The sequence below is a fragment of the Dendrobates tinctorius genome, unplaced genomic scaffold, assembly GCF_039654945.1.
Source record: "Dendrobates tinctorius isolate UK_male_01 unplaced genomic scaffold, ASM3965494v1 ptg000093l, whole genome shotgun sequence".
Classification (NCBI taxonomy): domain Eukaryota; kingdom Metazoa; phylum Chordata; class Amphibia; order Anura; family Dendrobatidae; genus Dendrobates; species Dendrobates tinctorius.
In genome coordinates, this window is record NW_027361761.1 from 25,984,542 (window position 1) to 26,003,189 (window position 18,648).

Sequence of the window (18,648 nt, forward strand, 5' to 3'; positions counted from 1 at the left end):
AGACACTTGTGGACACTGGACACTTGGATTGTGTGAGGCCCACTGAATATCACAGTGCTATGTCACAGGCTCGATGGCACAGGTGTGAAAAAAGTGACTACAGGATAAGGGAGATTTTGAATTTCTGGGAGATTTTGAAATTCTGCAGACACTCGTGGACACTGGACACTTGGATTGTGTGAGGCCCACTGAATATCACAGTGCTATGTCACAGGCTCGATGGCACAGGTGTGAAAAAAGTGACTACAGGATAAGGGAGATTTTGAATTTCTGGGAGATTTTGAAATTCTGCAGACACTTGTGGACACTGGACACTTTTGGATTGTGTGAGGCCCAATGAATATCAGAGCGCTATGTCACAGGCTCGATGCAGCAGGTGTGAAAAAAGTGACTACAGGATAAGAGAGATTTTGAATTTCTGCAGACACTGGACACTTTTGGATTGTGTGAGGCCCACTGAATATCACAGTGCTATGTCACAGGCTCGATGGCACAGGTGTGAAAAAAGTGACTACAGGATAAGGGAGATTTTGAATTTCTGGGAGACACTTGTGGACACTGGACACTTTTGGATTGTGTGAGGCCCACTGAATATCAGAGCGCTATGTCACAGGCTCGATGGCACAGGTGTGAAAAAAGTGAATTGTAGAATTGGGCAGAATAGGAATCTCCCTAGAGTGTAGGTCTGTAAGAACGGAACAAGTCCTCCACTTATCCTTCCACAGTGACTCACAGATAGCTTCACTGTGGCTGTGATAACAGCCGTTACACGGTACTGTGTGAGGAGCATACACCGCTGTATGGTGTGAATAAATGCACGCTCAGTACCTTAGCAGGACAAAAAAAAAATTGGGATTGCTTTTAAAAAAGCAGTTTGCAGAGCAGTGGGGAAACAGCAATGCAGCTGTCAGTAAGCCTTAGAAGGCAGCCTAACAACCAACACCGCTGATCCACCACAATATAGCCTCCCCTAGAACTGCACACACAGTGACTGGTGTGTTGCACAGGCAAAATCGCTAGCAGCAGAAGCAGTTTTTTTGTCTTCTTCCCTGCCTAATGCTCTCCCTACAGAATCAGCAACCTCTCCCTATGCTAAGATCGGCAGAAGTAAGATGGCGGTCGGCGTGCACGCCCTTTTATAACCCCTGTGACGCCCACCAAAGCAAGCCAATCACTTGCATGCCCTTCTGAAAGATGGTGGCGACCCCTGCCTATGTCATCACGTTGCCCACAGTGTCCGTGGATCCTGATTGGCTGAAAAAGAGCGCTAAACAAACTTTTGAAACGCGACTTTGGCGCGTAAGTCGCCGACCTCGTCCTAGGGTCGGGTTTCGTTTCATGAAACCCGACTTTGCCAAAAGTCGGCGACTTTTGAAATTGTTCGACCTGTTTCGCTCAACTCTAGTGATAACTACTGTCCTGAAGACATCTAGTTACTTATGTCACATACGTGGGCAAGCATTCAGTGCTCGGACTGGCCTCAGTCACCTCCGGATCCACAGTTACTAATCCTCCTCTAAACCCTGAAGTCATGGTCATCTTTGACTATGAAGGCCGAATGGCAGTTATTGGTATAACTACGATTAGTGATGTGTGATGTGCCAGAAACGTGTCAATTTTTAACACTCTCACCATGGATTGCTTTTCATTGGCAGTTTGAGTAAAGGACTTTTTGTTTTATGGACTTACCATGGACATACTTGTTTTCATGAACTTTTGATTTGAAGGGATTTTTGTCATGATATGAGTTTGATCTGACAGATTTAATGTATATAGTGAACTTTTTTTCCTTTGTCTTGGTGCCAAAGTGGGTTGATTGCCCTCGGTGGCCATTAGGGTCATTACACGTGGTGTTGTTTGGTCTAAGTTACCCCGGTGGTGGTTAGTGGTATTACACTTTAGTTAAAGTGCACATTTATCATGCAGGTGTGATTGCTGGCTCTGCTATAAGAGTCACAGGTGTTGCAATCAGAGTGGGTGATAGTTGTTCATTTGCAACCAACCTTGGTGGAGGAAGGAGCTGGAGAGAGCTCCTTGCAGCACGGTCTGAGCCCTGTTGTGGAAGTAGTCAGAGGGGATTTCCTTGCAGCTCTGACAGAGCTTGGTAGCAGCATTTCAGGAGGAGAGCTGCATTCTGGTGGTGGACTCTGTGCTGGAGCATTAGCACAGAGAGAGCTATGTGTTTCTTTATAACTGTTTGTGACTTTCCTTGTGTGTTCTAGTACAGTGGTGGGATTAGTTTCTGCACAGACCAATTCCCTAGTGAGGGACTAAGTGCAGGGTGAGTCAGGGTTTCTAAGTTCTCGATCGGCGCCCGGTGCGGAACCGGCATAGGGACTGTTGAGGAGTGCAGGGTCACTGGCTCAGGGGAGTGCAGGAGGTCTCCACATCCCCATTCCCTAGTGCAGGGCCCACCACTGTAATTGTTCCCTGTGTTTACCCTTATTATTTAAATTCGCCAGCTGGAGGCGGGGTATCCAGTTTTACGTGTACTTCTTAAATTCGCCAGCTGGAGGCGGTGTATCCGGCTGCACGTTCCATTATTATTTAAATTCGCCTAGCTGGAGGCGGTGTATCCAGGGTCACGTGTGCCATAAATTCGCCCTGCTGGGGGCGCTATGTCCAGTCACACGTTGATCGTTACAATTTTCTATTTTATCCAGTAGTTGGGCCATACTTTTCTTCCAGACTCTCATATCCTTAGGATATGTCATTAAGAGAAAATAATCATAGAAGCATATAATGGTAGAGTTGGAAGGGACCTCCTGGGCCATCTGGTCCAACCCCTTGCTCAAAGCTAAATCATCCCAGACAGATGTCTGTCCAGTCTCTGTTTGAAGACTTCTATTGAAGGAGAACTCACTACCTCTCGTGGCAGCCTGTTCCACTCATTGATCACTCTAACTGTCAAGAAGTTTTTTCTAATATCTAATCTGTGTCTCCTCCCATTCAGTTTCATCCATTGCTTCTAATCTTTCCTTGTGCAAATGAGAATAAAAATGATCCTTCTACACTTTTCTAACATACAATGCGACACCTCCTCGTTTATCAAGACTGTTTCGTGCAAATAAGTTGTATACTTCTAGTCTTGTATTCCAATCATGTGTATCGTCCCACCAAGTTTCAGTGATTCCAATTACATCATATTTATTTTCCTGTGTTAGTAGTTCCAGTTCTCCTTGTTTGTTGCCCATGCTTTGTGCATTAGTATAGAAACATTTAAGCTTGTGATTGGTTTCTCTTTCTTCAATATTTTTATTATTTAGAATTGTTTGTCTTTGTTCTTCCCTTCCACTTCTAATAGCAGAAAAAGAGCAAATCTGGGAAATTTAATCTACATTGAAAACATTTTATGAAAGTCAAATCTAAAAATTATCTAACACTTATCTCTCCTCAGCCCTCCCTTTTACTCATCCATCGTGAGTCCGCCGATCAGCTCTTCACTTTTCTCTCTTATATCATCTTATATCCAGGACGAACAAGATGCCATTCAGTCACGTGGGGTGCAGCAGACATCATTAACATTAATGACGTCTGTCACTCCTTATGTTGTCACGTGGGCCACAGCACACAGATTAACATCAAAGACAAGCATCCCACCCCACATGGTGGCAAGGGGACTAGTATAGAATGGCAGGTAAAGGACAGAAGGTAAAAGGAGACAAAAAACAATCAAAGGACCTGCAGTGGATGTAGTATATTAAGGGCCAAGGAGAGATGTATAAGTTTTCATTAAAACCCATTCCCATTCTTAAGAATCCAGCAAAATGGCATGGCACCCAGCTGCCAATTTCTGGAAATTTGTGCAACTCAAGTCATAGAAAAATTCATATTTTAGAGAATGTGAATTTTGAAGAAAATTTGTAATGAATTTGTTTTTATAAATTGATTCACTCATCTTTATACGTCTTCCAAAAACAGATCTTTGGGGCTCCAACGGCCAACACCTCCATTAATCGATTGCTGCAGCTCTGAAAAGTACAGCTCCATACACTATGAAGTGGCCATTTTCAGGTATAGCATAGGTCATGATTAAATAATTTCTGGACAACCCTTTAATTGCTTTCTTGAAAACCCCTAACTGGTTTTATCCACTAGTATCAATTATAGATTAGCAAAATGATATGCAGGACCCTGGTTTAGGGGTCACATCGGTAGTCCAAGGTCACCAGGTCAGAGCCATATGAACCTCTTCCTACATGCCCGCATCCCCCATTCATATAGAACCTGGAGCTACCGGTTCCATGACAATTGTGTACAAGATAATTGTGTACGGACAATTGTGTACAGAAAATTGTGTACAGGCCAATTGTGTCCAAGGACAATTGTGTACAAGGACAATTGTGTACAGGGCAATCGCCTTGTACACAATTGCCTTGTACACAATTGTCATTGTACACAATTGGCCTGTACACAATTGTCTGTACACAATAGTCCGTACACAATTATCTTGTACACAATTGTCCTGTCACCGGAGCTACCTATTTGTCACAATGTTACATAGGCATGATGCCATACCAAGCCAATGAATCAGACTAGGCACAGGGGACACCAGCAGGTTGAAAAGGTTAGAAGGCCATTCATCCAACGACTACAGGCATGGCCGCTGGACCAGAGTCCTGGGGAAATTTTTTGTCTTGTTTAGTAATATTGAGTCCATTACATGTAATCTAAAGTAAAGGACAGTGAATAGTGCTATTGTTGGGGTCTGCTGGACCCCTGAATATATTCCCGGATAGCAATTTGCAAATGTAATATGGGTGCATTTTAGGGTGCAATACTTGAACCCACTGTTCTACTGAGTGGAAATAATATCAGACCTTGGAGAATGGATTCAATCATAGGGTTAGGTCTCCTGGGACCCTAAATTGCCACTGCCCTAATACCCTATGAAATGTACATTATAATATAATTTTAACAAAAATATTCTTCATGCTTTGTGAAAAAGCACCCACCTAAAAATTACCACCGGCATCGTAGAACCAAATTTGTGAAAACCAGGACTGTATTCTACTGTGCGGAAAGGTTTATCTCCAGGATGAGCCTCAGGGATTCCATTTCGAGGATCAAAAACTAGAAAGTGATAAAGAAAGAAAACTTTTTAAATATATATTCTTAAATTAATGTGAAAAACAGATCTTTTTGCCCATAGCAACCAATAGAAGGGGGGGTCTGATAAGTCGCTGTTGCCAGTTTTTCCATTACGGTAATCAGATTTTTCTTTTTTTTTAAATCAAAGTGATGAGAAAAACTGCATCTGTTGCCCATAGCAACCAATCAGAGCTCAGCTATTATTTTGTAAATGGCTCTGATAAAATGAAAGCTTCGCTTTGATTGGTTGCTTGGGGGGAAACCAAAATAACTCTTTTTTTAAGACTTTTGATGAATCTGCCCCATTTTGATTTATATCACTTAAATTGCAAGAGTTGTCAGAAAACTTTACCAGTGTCTTGGGAGAGAAAATCTGTCTATAGTAGCTATGTAATGGTAGAGTGGTCACTGACACGTTACTGAATAAAACAGCAAAACTTGTATAAGAAGGAAAGGATATGGCAGGAGCAAGCCAGACAATGGTTAAAGAAGTTGTGTAGCATTAGAAAATCATATCTACTTTTCGTAAAAACAGCCCTACACCTGTTCACGGATTGTATGTGTTATTACAGCTTATCTCTATTCATCTTGATCGAGTTGTCATACCACAAATGACCCATATACAGTTGTAGCTGAAAGAAAGAGTCCAGGTTTTTCTCATTCTACGCAAAAGTCTCAAAGTGAAAAGTGAGATGGAAGAAAGACAGGCATGGGAGTTGTTGCTAAACCTAGCGTAGGATTGGTCATTTCTGGAGTGGAGCAATCAGTGAATATTTCTCCACATAAGGGTTACAGCAGCGGTGCAGCACATACATTAAATGGCTCCAGGGCCAAGTAAGAGAGAGATTTTGAAAAAAGGAAGTAATTAAAATGGGATTAGTCCTCATGAGAGAACATACGTTGGTGGGATATGATTTGTCTATTTGGTAAACCTGCCACTCCACTTCCGCAAGTGCCGAGGCTCATTCCAAACAGCTCTGGCACCAGCTGTGTGAATTCTTTCTATGTTTTTTCCTTTTGTGAGAATAGCATTTTTTTTAATGGCCTTTGGTTCGATCTCGAGTCATGGCGACTTGATGTATGAGCAATCTGTAGAAAGATCGAAGCCTAGACAGGTCCGCCAGGGTCTTTTCCCCAGTTATCCTGACAGTATCAAGCCATCGGGTTGCTGGTCTTCTTCAACTTGTTCCTTTTATTCTTCCAAACATGATGTGCTTCTCCAGTGATTGCTCTCTTTGTCTGATGTGTCTAAATTAGGCAAGTCATAGCTTGGTGATCCTTGCTGTGAGTGACTTGTCTGGCTTGATTTGTTCCAAAATTGATCTGTTTATGCGTCATGTCATCTATTGTATTGCTAACATCCTTCTGCAGCACTATATTTTGAAGGCATAGATTCTTGTTCTGTCTTGATTCTGTCATGATCCCAGTGCGGGTTGGACCCGCACGCTTCAGGTTAATGTCTGGAACCAGTGCTGGTGGACTTCCACTTCTGGGGTTAAATGTTATGATCTCAGTGCATGCTCTTACCTGCACACCTGGGGCTTATTATTGTGGCCTCTCCTTGGTTCCGGGAAAGCTTTGTATAGCCTCAGGAACCTCCAATCCCTGTCAGTTATACATTCGCCCTTATAAGAAGGAAAGAAATCCGGCTTTCAGGATCGCGCTGTTCCAGTCCAAAGTTCACAAGGAGTTAATCCAAGGACCAAGCAGTGATTATAACTTCCTTTTTATTCCATAAACTCTACGCGTTTCGTGTATACACTGTACACTTCCTCAGGAGAAAAAGTTACACTGGCATCACATTCCATTCTCCTTATATACTAGCTTCCCCAGGAAGTGAGGTACTGTAGATGCTCATTGCACTCAAAAAATTCACACATAACTATCAACATAATATAAAATCACAAAAATCACTAAAATTCATCTATAAAAAACACACTTCTATAGAAACACACAAATGTAAAACTTCACACTAGAAAAAATGTAAAACATTATAATAAAATTATGATTATACTCAATAAAAATCTAAATTTCTTGGTGCATCATATCAATTAGCAGAACACCATTCACAAATCTCTTATATAACCGCACTTATATTTTCCTTTCAGTATTAACCCTTCATTCAACATATTATACTTTTACTTTCCTTATATTTCAGGCAGATGATCATATACTAATTAATGTATGTACTCCTATGCGGATTAGATCCTGCACAGCAGACCCATGCTCTGCACTCAAGAAACTCTTCTGTTCTCTCAGCCAAAGGCTCCACATCTCCAGAGCTGTCAGTACCTTTTCAAGGCACCAGCCAACTATTCCAATCATAGTAAAATACCGCCGATTGTATCTCTTTATATGTTAGCGATATGATCATTCCCTTGCTGTAATGTTATAGCATGGACATCACACAATTATCAGATGCCAATACTACTCCAATCCTTAGCAGACAAATATGCAGAGCACCAAAATTATTTAAAGATGTCAGATATTTCATTTAAACCGTATGGTTGCAGAGTCTGCAACCTATGAATCCAGTAAATTTCCTTTCTTCTCAGAATGACACTCCTGTTCACAGTGTCTTCTGAAACATAATCAATTGGGGCCACTTTAATACATGGTTTCTTCCCATGTCTTATAGTGCAATGTTTTGATACCCCATGGAACATAAAACCTTCAATTATATTGTGTGACGACTCCTGGAGTGGACCCTCTGGGTCGTGACACCAACCCTCCCAGGGCGAGCTGACCTAGTGAAGACCACCCCCTATACAGGGAGTGTCAGGGGCAAGCCCCAGGGGGTGAGGCACCACGACTGCTGGCACCAGGCGGCCGGCTCACAGGAGACACGAGTGGGTGAGAGTGTCTGCAGGAACGTGTAAAGTGTGGACACGGGAACACGTGGTATACAGAGACTTCGTTCGTCCGGGTGTGAGTGAAGCAGGAAGCGTGCAAGGAGCACGTCAGAGCACTGAGTCAGGCAGCAGGTGTGCCAGGAGGTGTAACAGAGTAAGAGACTGAGTACAGGATCAGAGTGTGTGCCCGGAGGCACAACTGAGTATAAGACAGAGCACGGAATCAGAGTGTGTGCCAGGAGGCACGACTGAGTATAAGACAGAGTACAGGGTAAGAGCGTGTGCCAGGAGGCACAACCGAGTATGAGACAGAGTACAGTGTCAGAGCATGTGCCAGGAGGCACAACTGAGTACGAGACAGAACACAGGGTCAGAGCGTGTGCCAGGAGGCACAACCAAGTACAAAGCAGAGTGCAGATTCAGAGCGTGTGCCAAGAGGCACAACAGAGTGCAGGCAGAGGACCTGAGTACAGCGCACAGCCAGGCAGGGACACGGCAGACCAAGCCAGGAGCACAACAATAATCAGGCACCTCCCCTAGGGGGAGGTCATCTGATATAGCACATGACTACTACTGGTTCCGGGTCAGGACCTAGCCAGAAAGCACATGACCACTACAGGTTCCGGGTCAGGTCCTCCATTACGATAGAGAGGACCGAGCTCTATACAGCACTGACAGGAGCGCGCAAGCGCAAACGTGACATGTAGGAGGAGGCCCGGGGACGGGAGCTGCGCGTGCGCACCCTACGGGACCCCCGGAGTGACCGCAGCTCCGGAAGAGATGACGTCGGGACCGAGGTCCCGCCCCCAGGTGAGCCCGGCGTGACAGTACCCCCCCTTTACGCCCCCTCTTTCTAAAACTGGAGAGGAACTTAGACAAAATCTGGGGTGCGTGGATATTCTCCCTGGGTTCCCATGACCTCTCCTCGGGGCCAAAACCCTTCCAATCGACCAGGAACATAGTTCTCCCTCTTACCTTCTTCATGGCCAAAATGTCATTCACCTCAAACTCATCCCCCAAGCCAACAGGCTGGGGTGTGTGGCCTGGAGAAGGATGAAATCGGTTAAGAACCACAGGTTTTAGGAGAGACACATGGAAGGAATTGGGAATACGGAGTGAAGGAGGCAGCTTCAATTTGTAAGCAACATCATTAATCCGCCTGAGGACCTCAAAAGGACCAATGTAACGGGGACCCAGTTTGTAAGATGGTACCTTAAGGCAGACGTATTTGGTGGAGAGCCACACCTTGTCACCAGGGAGAAATGGAGGAACGTCCAGGCGCCTCTTGTCAGCGTGTAATTTCATTCTGTCCCGTGCTTTCTCGAGAGCGGTTTTGGTCTCCTGCCATACCCTGGAGAACTCCACAGACTGAGAATCGGCAGCAGGTACCCCCGAGACAGGAAGTACCGGTAGAGGCACATTGAGATGCTGTCCAAAGACGATGAAGAAAGGAGACTTGGTAGACGATTCACTGGAGTGATTATTGTAGGCGAACTCAGCCCAAGGAAGTAGACCGACCCAGTCATTCTGATGAGCATTAGAAAAATGCCGGAGATAGGATGTAAGGATCTGGTTGGTACGTTCCACCTGCCCATTGGTTTGGGGGTGATAGGCGGAAGAGAAATCCAATGACACTTTCATGAGTCCGCATAGAGCTCTCCAGAACCGGGAGGTGAATTGGACCCCTCTATCCGACACGATGTGCTGGGGGAAGCCGTGAATCCTGAAGATATGGGAAATGAAGATCTTCGCCAAGTCAGGAGCAGAGGGTAGTCCGGGAAGAGGAATGAAGTGAGCCATCTTTGAAAATCGGTCTACAACCACCAAGACCACAGTACAACCGGAAGAACAAGGCAGATCAGTAATGAAATCCATGGCTATGTGCTGCCATGGAGCCGACGGAATGGGAAGCGGGAACAGAAGACGGGAGGGTGGTTGTCTGGGTATCTTGTTCTGGGCACAGGACGGGCAAGATGCTACAAAGTCTTTAACATCCTGGGAGAGTGAAGGCCACCAATAATGGCGAGAGATTAAGTCCAAAGTCTTTTTGACACCAACGTGGCCGGCAATCTTGGACGAATGTCCCCAATTTAGCACTCGTTTTCGGTTATTCTCAGCCACAAAGGTTCTTCCCGGAGGTAACGTGGTTAACTTGACAGGAGCCACAGTAATTACTTTGGATAAATCAATGATATGAGAGGGTTCTTCCTCTGCATCAGACGACAGGAATGATCTTGACAACGCATCCGCTCTAACGATCTTATCGCCGGGCCGAAAATGTAGCTCAAAGTCAAAGCGGGCGAAGAATAGGGACCACCTGGCTTGCCGAGGATTGAGCCTCTGTGCGGACTGGATGTACGCCAGGTTCTTATGGTCTGTGAAGATCTTGAATGGATGTATGGCACCCTCCAGTAAGTACCTCCACTCCTCCAAGGCCAACTTAATGGCCAATAGCTCTTTGTCGCCAATGGAGTAGTTCTGCTCAGTGGAGGAAAATACTTTAGAAAAGAAGCCACAGGTGACAAAACGTCCAGAAGAGGATTTCGGCAGAAGGACTGAGCCAGCCCCAGTAGAGGATGCATCTACCTCGAGAGTGAAAGGTCTACTAACCTCAGGTCGGTGAAGCGCCGGAGCAGCGGCGAAGGCTTGTTTCAACGACTGGAAGGCCTCTTCAGCCTCAGAGGGCCAAGCCTTTGGGTTAGCTCCCTTGCAGATAAGGGACGAGATGGGGTGAACCAACGAGGAAAAATGAGGAACGAACTGTCGGTAGTAGTTCGCAAAACCAAGGAAGCGTTGGATTGCCTTCACCCCATGGGGCTGTGGCCAATCGAGGACGGCGGACACTTTTGCCGGATCCATGCATAGACCTGATTCTGAGATAATATACCCCAAGAATGGCAGGGACGTTTGCTCGAAGGCACATTTCTCGAGCTTGGCATAAAGGCGGTTCTCCCTCAGGCGCTGGAGGACTTGACGCACATTCTTTCTGTGGGCGGAGAGGTCTGGAGAAAAAACGAGGATGTCATCCAGATAGACTACCACGCAGGAGTACAGCATATCCCGGAAGACGTCATTCACGAACCCCTGGAAAACCGCTGGGGCATTGCAGAGGCCGAAGGGCATGACCAAGTACTCGTAGTGACCGTCTCTGGTGTTAAAGGCGGTCTTCCACTCATCCCCGGAACGAATGCGGATCAAGTTGTAGGCCCCACGAAGATCCAGTTTGGTGAAAATTCGAGCTCCTCTAAGTCGGTCAAAGAGCTCCGGGATCAATGGCAATGGGTACTTGTTCTTGACCGTGATATTGTTCAGGCCTCGGTAGTCTATGCATGGACGGAGGGAGCCGTCCTTCTTTTTTACAAAGAAAAATCCCGCTCCCGCGGGCGAGGAGGACTTACGGATGAAACCTCTAGCAAGGTTCTCCTGGATATAGTCAGACATAGCTTGGGTCTCAGCAGGGGATAGCGGGTATATCCTACCCCTGGGTGGCGTAGAACCAGGAATGAGGTCAATCGGACAGTCATATGGCCGATGGGGGCGCAGAGTCTCGGCCTCCTTCTTGTCGAAAACATCTGCAAAGGACCAGTAAGCCGACGGCAGACCTGTAGGTGCCAGGGATGGACCGGCAGAGTTCATCAGACGGACGGGCAACAGGCACTTCTCCTGACAGAACGGTCCCCACCGGAGTATCTCGCCCGACCGCCAGTCCAGGGTTGGCTCATGAGTCCGTAGCCAAGGGAGGCCTAGAAGAAGTGCGTGAGACATGGTGGACAAGACGAGGAAGGAGATCTTCTCCAGGTGCAGGGCTCCGATCTGCAGCTCGATCTCTTCGGTGGCCTGGGTAACGGACTCCAGCACGGACGTACCATTGACCGAAACAATCGACCGATGACAGGAATCCGGTATTTTTTAACCGCCTCGAGTGTGATAAAATTCCCCTCCGCGCCAGAATCCAGGAAAGCCTCCTCAGAATAACGCTTGGCACCGAGATTCAATAATACGGACACGAGCAGGGGAGGAGAGGAATCACGTACACCTAGGGAGGCCTCTCCTATCAACCCTAGGCGGAGAAGTTTCCCGGCTTCTTGGAGCAGGAACAGAGGAGGGGAGAGGAGCTCCTCTCTCTGGCTAATTCACGGGCACGTTCCTGAAACCGCAGGTCGATGCGTGTCGCCAGTGAGATCAGATCCTCTAAAGAGGTGGGAGTATCCCGACCTGCCAGTACGTCTTTGATCCGACTGGACAGGCCACGCCAAAAGATCCATACGAGAGCCTCGTTGTTCCAACCGAGTTCGGAGGCCAAGGTACGAAAACGGATGGCATACTGTCCTACCGGTAGCGTACCCTGATGGAGGTTAAAGAGGGACTCGGTGATAGAGGCCAGCCGACCTGGCTCGTCGAACACCTTGCGGAAGGTGTCCAAAAAGGTGGAAAGCCGAGAGACGAGTGGGTCATTGCGCTCCCAGAGGGGGTTCACCCATGCTAATGCCTCCCCCTCTAAGTGTGAAACAATAAAGGCAATTTGGGCGCGCTCAGTGGGATAGTGCTGCGGCAAAAGCTCAAAATGTAACCGGCATTGGTTCAGAAATCCTCGACAAAACTTAGGGTCCCCGCTATATCGGGGTGGCTGGCCGAGGCGCGGTATCGGGTGCGGGGCCGAGGACTGGGCAGAAACGGATTGTATGGCCGACAAACGAGACTCCATGGATTTCAAAAAGTCCATAATCCTGGTCTGACTCTCCCGTAGGAACACCAGTTCCTTTTGGATGGAGGTGGTGGCACCAGCGGGGTCCATGGCCTGATTATACTGTGACGACTCCTGGAGTGGACCCTCTGGGTCGTGACACCAACCCTCCCAGGGCGAGCTGACCTAGTGAAGACCACCCCCTATACAGGGAGTGTCAGGGGCAAGCCCCAGGGGGTGAGGCACCACGACTGCTGGCACCAGGCGGCCGGCTCACAGGAGACACGAGTGGGTGAGAGTGTCTGCAGGAACGTGTAAAGTGTGGACACAGGAACACGTGGTATACAGAGACTTCGTTCGTCCGGGTGTGAGTGAAGCAGGAAGCATGCAAGGAGCACGTCAGAGCACTGAGTCAGGCAGCAGGTGTGCCAGGAGGTGTAACAGAGTAAGAGACTGAGTACAGGATCAGAGTGTGTGCCCGGAGGCACAACTGAGTATAAGACAGAGCACGGAATCAGAGTGTGTGCCAGGAGGCACGACTGAGTATAAGACAGAGTACAGGGTAAGAGCGTGTGCCAGGAGGCACAACCGAGTATGAGACAGAGTACAGTGTCAGAGCATGTGCCAGGAGGCACAACCGAGTACGAGACAGAACACAGGGTCAGAGCGTGTGCCAGGAGGCACAACCAAGTACAAAGCAGAGTGCAGATTCAGAGCGTGTGCCAAGAGGCACAACAGAGTGCAAGGCAGAGGACCTGAGTACAGCGCACAGCCAGGCAGGGACACGGCAGACCAAGCCAGGAGCACAACAATAATCAGGCACCTCCCCTAGGGGGAGTTCGTCTGATATAGCACATGACTACTACTGGTTCCGGGTCAGGACCTAGCCAGAAAGCACATGACCACTACAGGTTCCGGGTCAGGTCCTCCATTACCATAGAGAGGACCGAGCCCTATACAGCACTGACAGGAGCGCGCAAGCGCAAACGTGACATGTAGGAGGAGGCCCGGGGACGGGAGCTGTGCGTGCGCACCCTACGGGACCCCCGGAGTGACCGCAGCTCCGGAAGAGATGACGTCGGTGAGCATGGCGTGACATATTGTGCCTGTGCGAATTCATGCGGTTATGCAGTTCTTGTGTGGTTTTACCCACATACTGCAAACCACATTCGCATTCTATCAGATATATCACAAAACTACTTTAACAATTCAGGGAAAACTTTATATCAAACACCTTATTATTCTGAATTGATCTGAATGTGGTCATATTATGCATAATCATGCCACAACACAGACACCGAGCGGTATTACATTTAAAGACTCCTGGTTTTTTGCATTGTTCATCCCTAATTTTTTCTTTTTTCAGGCGACTGGGGGCCAGTATATTTCTAAGAGTAGAGGATCTTTTAAAGGTTAGTCCTGGTTTATTCGGTAGCATACTCCCCAACACTGGATCATTAAGAAGAACAGACCAATGATCCTGTAAAATGTTCCTAATTTTTTGATTTTGTTTAGTAAAATTAGTTCAAAAGTTTAAGGAGAAACTATCATTCTCTTTTTCTTTCTTCTTAGGATTTACTAGGTCCATCTGTTCCAAACCCGCGCACTCATTATATGCTTTTTCTAGCAGTTTTTTTGGGTAGTTTTTCTCAATAAACCTATTTTTCAATTCCTTGGCTTGTGATACGAAATCTGACTCTAAACTACAATTTTTCTTAATCCTTTTATACTGGTTCTTCGGGACATTGATTAACCATTTATAATAATGGCCACTATTAAAATCTAACAGACTATTTGCATCACACTTCTTAAAAAAAGTTTTAGTAAAAATCTTCCCTTCTGAATGGAAAATGGTCAGATCCAAATAATCTATACTCTCCAAATTATATACCCATGAAAAGGTGAGACCCCAATCATTCCTCTGAATGCTCTCCAGAAATTGTTCTATGTTATTACATTTATTATCAAAGACTATCATTAGATCATCTATGTACCGTTTAAAAAATATAATATGCTCTGAAAAAATGGAATTTTCTTTATAAATGAATTAAAAAATGGCCATAAATAGGTTAGCGAAAGTTGGCGCTACTTTCGAACCCATTGCGGTTCCGACTTGTTGGTGATATAGTTTTCCTTGAAAGTCAAAAAAATTATTATGCAGTATAAACTTCATGCTATCCATTAAAAAGGCTTTCTGATTCAATGGTAAACGGGCATCTTCTTTCACATATCTCCCAAAACAATACAATCCTAGATCATGTCTAATATTTGAATAGAGGTGTCAGAGACACCGCACTGCACTTGCTCATAGAGCCAGTGCACGTGTCCTGAGTACAGAAGCAGTGCTAAGAGTTACCTGGGGAGCAGGGCAGCAGAGGTGACCAGGAGTGCTTCAGGCTAATAGTGTCAGGATCCAGTCAGTGCTGGAAAGTAAAGATGCATAGGACCTGCGGACACTGAAACTGAATAGTCTGCACGGGACCTATGGTCATGTGACTGCAAGGGGGCGGGGCTTAGCGTCCTGTATTCAGATAGGACAGGACACCATACAAACAACTCAGAGTCAGGCAAAACAGAGGTCAAAGCAGTACGGGCAAACGAGGTACAGAGGGACAAACAGACGGGTAGTCAGACAGAGCCAAAGGTCATACACAAGAGGGCGACGTGGTACCAAGGGGACGAGCAGAGAGGAGTCGGGTCACAAGCAGAGAGTCATACACGAGAGGTAGCGCAGTACAAGAGGGTCAGGCAGAACTCGTAACAGGGACAGAACCAGATCACAACCGAACAAGCAAGCAAGATATCAGGCACAAGGCACACGTATACAAGAGGTCACTTAACTCAGCCGAGGGCAGGAGTATAACTGACACCGGACCCAGGTCTAGTGAGCACTAAATAGCCTCCTGCTGCCAGAGAGAGGCAGCACAATTAACCCATAGTCTAACCAGGACGGGTCAAAGCGAAATCCCGTCCTGGATCATGACAGTACCCTCCTCTCAATGGGGGGCCACCGGACCCCCAGGTCTCTCAGGGTACTTGGCGTGAAAGGCTCGGATCAACTGATCCGCATGAACTCATCGAGCAGGAACCCACGAGCGTTCCTCAGGACCATAGCCCTTCCAATGTATCAGATACTGAAGGGCGCGACGGACCAACCTGGAGTCGACAATTCGTTCCACCTCGTACTCAGCCTGCCCATCTACCAGAACCGGTGTCGGGGAAGATGATGATCCCTCCCCACTGGACCTCACAGGTTTCAAAAGGGCCTTATGGAAAACATTAGGGATCCTTAGAGATGGCGGAAGACTCAACCGAAAAGCCACCGGGTTAACTGCTTCGGTAATTACATAGGGACCTATAATCTTGGGTCCAAGCTTCGCAGAGGGGACCTTGAGCCTTATATTTTTGGTGGATAACCATACCTTATCTCCGACCTGAAACACTGGACCCACGGATCGTTTTTTGTCCGCAAAAAATTTAAATTTGTCCTGGGCCTTCGTAATGTTATTCTGGACCTCCCGCCATACCTCCCCCAACCGCTGGATCGTCTCATCCGCCCCAGGACACCCAGAGTTCAAATGGGAAAATTCTCCAAAATGAGGATGAAACCCATAGTTACAGAAAAAGGGAGATGTACCCGTAGACTGGTTAGTGCGGTTGTTAAATGCAAACTCAGCCAATGGTAACACAGAACACCAATCATCCTGTCGGGCTGAGGTCAAACAATGCAGAATTTGCTCCAGAGACTGATTGGTCCGCTCAGTCTTCCCATTAGTCTCTGGATGGTAGGCGGATGAAAAGGACAGACCAATACCCAACCTCCTACAAAAAGCTCTCCAAAATCTGGACACAAATTGCACTCCCCTATCAGACACCACATTCAGGGGTACCCCATGCAACCGCACCACATGCTCCACAAACAATCTGGACAATGTTTCCGCATTAGGTAGAGCTGCCAAAGGTACAAAATGTGCCTGCTTACTAAACCTGTCCACTACGACCCAGACCACGGTATTACCCTTGGAAGGGGGAAGGTTGGTGATGAAATCCATGGACAGATGAGTCCATGGTCTCTCAGGAATTGGCAGTGGTACCAATTCCCCGGCGGGCCGGTTATGGGGAGTTTTCGCACGGGAACAAACCTCACACGCAGACACATACTCCCCAACATCAGAGGCTAAAGAAGACCACCAGAATATTCTAGCAATGGCCTTCCGGGTCGCTGAGATCCCTGGATGTCCACCCAGAACTGAGTCATGGAACTCCTGGAGGACCTTGAGACGAAACTGAGCTGGCACAAAAAGTTTATCCAACGGCTTAGCTGGAGGTGCAAGAGCCTGGGCTTCTCGAATCTCCCGTTCCAACATATTAGAAACCTCTGCCACCACCACCCCAGGCTGAAGAATGGAGGATGGAGGTTCCGGGGGGGACACCGGATCAAGACTGCGTGACAATGCATCCGCTCTGATATTCTTGGATCCTGGTCGAAAAGTGATCGAGAAGTTGAATCGGGAAAAAAAAAGTGACCATCTAGCCTGTCTGGGAGTCAACCTTTTAGCTGACTCAATGTAAGCTAGGTTTTTGTGGTCCGTGATTACCGTTATAGGATGAACAGCCCCCTCCAAAAAATGCCTCCATTCTGCAAAAGCCAATTTTACGGCCAGAAGTTCCCGATTCCCCACATCATAGTTTCTCTCCGCAGGGGAGAACTTCTTTGAGAAAAAGGCGCAAGGTCTTAAATTGGTCAAAGTGGCGGGTCCCTGGGACAATACCGCCCCCACCCCCACCTCTGAGGCGTCTACCTCAACAATAAATGGTTCAGAGGGGTCCGGTTGGATAAGAACCGGGGCCGACATGAAACATTTTTTCAAAAACTGAAATTCCGCTACCGCTGCGGTTGACCAATTCTTGATATCGGCCCCCTTTTGAGTCATGTCTGTGAGGGGTTTAACCACCTGTGAGAACCCCCTTATGAATTTCCGATAATAATTAGCGAACCCTAGGAAACGTTGCAGACCCTTCAAATCACACGGTTGAACCCACTCGAGAATGGCCTGCACCTTATTAGGATCCATGCGATACCCTTCAGCAGACACGATGAACCCCAGAAAGGACAGTTCCTGAACAAAAAATAAACATTTTTCAAGTTTAGCAAACAGACAGTTCTCCCTGAGCCTTTGGAGAACTGCCCGAACATGACCAATGTGAGTCTGTTTATCAGGCGAGTAGATTAAAATGTCATCCAAATACACCACCATAAAACGTCCAATCAAATCGGAGAACACATGATTTATGAAATTTTGAAAGACCGCTGGAGCGTTGGTCAGGCCGAAGGGCATGACCAAATTTTCAAACAACCCTTCAGTAGTGAGAAAAGCGGTCTTCCATTCATCTCCGTCCCGGACTCGGATAAGGTTATACGCTCCCCGTAGATCTAATTTCGAAAACCACTTAGCTCCGGACAACTGATTGTATAAATCAGGAATAAGTGGAAGGGGATAAGTATTCCTCACAGTTATTTTATTTAACTCACGAAAATCGAGGCATGGGCGCAAACCACCGTCTTATTTTTTTACAAAAAAGAACCCTGCCGCCACAGGAGAAACAGAAGGACGAATATGTCCCTTACGGAGGCTCTCGGAAATATATTCCTTCATCGCAGCCCGTTCCGGACCCGAGAGGTTATACAGGCTGGCTTTGGGCAATTTAGCACCTGGAACCAGGTCAATGGCACAATCAAATGGGCGGTGTGGTGGTAAAACCTCAGCCTCTTTTTCGGAGAAAACGTCAGTATAATCTATCAGGCACTCCAGAATGCCTTCTAGACCCACGGACGACACAGACACAGAAACAAGACATTTCTCAGAGCAATAGGGACCCCATTTAACAATGTCCCGAGATTCCCAATTAATCACAGGATTATGCAGCTGTAACCAGGGGAACCCCAACACCAGTCCCGCAGGCAGGTTGTTCATTACAAAACATGAAATACGTTCCTGGTGTAAGGAACTCACTTTAAGG

General features: G+C 46.9%; 1 protein-coding gene across 3 annotated transcripts in view; it reads right to left on the reverse strand.

Annotated features, from left to right (window-relative positions):
- Positions 1-18,648, reverse strand: part of SPATS1 (spermatogenesis associated serine rich 1) — a 136,575-nt gene that overhangs the window by 52,838 nt on the left and 65,089 nt on the right. For all 3 annotated transcript variants that reach the window (XM_073586592.1, XM_073586591.1, XM_073586593.1), the window contains exon 5: positions 4,956-5,073. In XM_073586592.1, the coding sequence (XP_073442693.1) occupies positions 4,956-5,073 (118 nt within the window). The remainder of the gene's footprint in view (positions 1-4,955; positions 5,074-18,648) is intronic.